Raw genomic sequence first — 1,546 nt, 5'->3', positions numbered from 1 at the left:
CTCGCTTGAGCCCAGGAGTTGGAGGTTGCTGTGAGCTGTAATGCCACGGCACTCTGCCCAGGGGGACAGCTTGAGGCTCTGTCTCAAAAAAAAAAAAATAGTGACTGTGGCCAGATGTTATCATTTCAGCAAGCAGAATAAAAAGATAGGGCTTAGGCCAGGAGAGGTAGCTAATGCCTATAATCCTAGCAGTCTGGGAAGTCAAGGTGGGAGGATCACTCGAGCTCAGACTGATCTCAAACTGCTGAGCTCAGACAATCATCCCACCTCAGCTTCCCAAAGTACTAGAATTATAGGTGTGAGCCACCATGCCTGGCCAGAGCATCTTGGTTCAGAAACCTTGCTTAACAAACTTCCTTGACCAACTGACAGAAAAAGGCAGGAAATAATTGCAAATGGAAAAATGATACAAGTTTAGCAAGTAAGCATTGTTTCCCTCTCTGACCTGGGATCAGACAGAGCCTATTGTATTCAGTACACCCTTGGTTAGGTGAGAGGCCCCCTCCACCCATGACACTAGAACTTTGACTTACGGCAACAGCCAGTCTGAAGCAATGCTAGTGTCTTTCCCCCAGGGGCTGCACATAAATCAAGCACAGTGTCCCCAGGTTGCAGGCCGAGGGCCAGGACAGGTAGTAAGGAAGCAGCATCCATCAGGTAGTAGTCCATGACACCCAGGTTGCCAAGTCTGGAAAACAGAAGATCACCCTATTATCAAATTTCAGGGTAGGACACCCAGTAGGAGTCAAGACCACCAAATTCATGCCCTCAGGGGCCATTGAGCCCCATTCAACAAAAACTAATTTCTCAGATATATAGTCACTCATTCATCTACATAGAAGCCAGATTGTGCCTCTTATTTTATTTATTTATTTAAGACAGTCTCAAGCTATTGCCCTGGGTAGAGTGCTGTGGCATCACAACTCACAGAACTTCAAACTCTTGGGCTTAAGCAATTCTCTTGCCTCAGCCTCCCAAGTAGCTGGGACTACAGGGAACACAACAGGCATGGTGGGAATAGCCCACCACAACACCTGGCTATTTTTTCGTTGTAGTTGTCATTGTTGTTTGGCAGGTCCGGGCTGGATTCAAACCTGCCAGCTCTTGTGTCTATAGCTGGCGTCCTAGCTGCTGAGCTACGGGTACCAAGCCAGATTGCTCCATTTTTTTTTTTTTTTTGAGGCCCTCAGTAGAGTGCTATAACGTCATAGCTCACAACAACCTCAAACTCTTCGGCTTAAGTGATTCTCTTGCCTCAGCCTGGGACTACAGGCCGGGTTCAAACCTGCCAGCCCCGGTGCATGTGGCTGGCGCCCTTGCTGCTGAGCTACAGGCGCTGAGCCCCAGATTGCTCCTTTTAAAACATAGATCAATTGACTCCAATCTAGCCATGCTGGCCACATGCTCAGGCTTTTTCAGTTGCTATACCTCTGCCTGCAACATTCTTCCTTCAAATATCCCTGATTTGCTTCCTCACTTCTTTCAGTCTCTCCTCAAGTCACTTCATGAGAGGTATTGCATTGCCTGACTATCTAAAATAACAGCC

General features: G+C 47.6%; 1 protein-coding gene across 1 annotated transcript in view; it reads right to left on the bottom strand.

The window, feature by feature from the left end:
* NSUN4 (NOP2/Sun RNA methyltransferase family member 4) overlaps positions 1-1,546 on the bottom strand; it is a 36,608-nt gene that overhangs the window by 27,817 nt on the left and 7,245 nt on the right. The window contains exon 3 of the mRNA XM_012812467.2: positions 530-688. Coding sequence (XP_012667921.1) covers positions 530-688 — 159 coding nt within the window. The remainder of the gene's footprint in view (positions 1-529; positions 689-1,546) is intronic.

The sequence above is a fragment of the Otolemur garnettii genome, unplaced genomic scaffold, assembly GCF_000181295.1.
Source record: "Otolemur garnettii isolate 467f Iridium unplaced genomic scaffold, OtoGar3 scaffold00210, whole genome shotgun sequence".
NCBI lineage: Eukaryota > Metazoa > Chordata > Mammalia > Primates > Galagidae > Otolemur > Otolemur garnettii.
The sequence above is the reverse complement of the archived record's forward strand: the minus strand, read 5'-3'. Positions and strand labels throughout refer to the sequence as shown.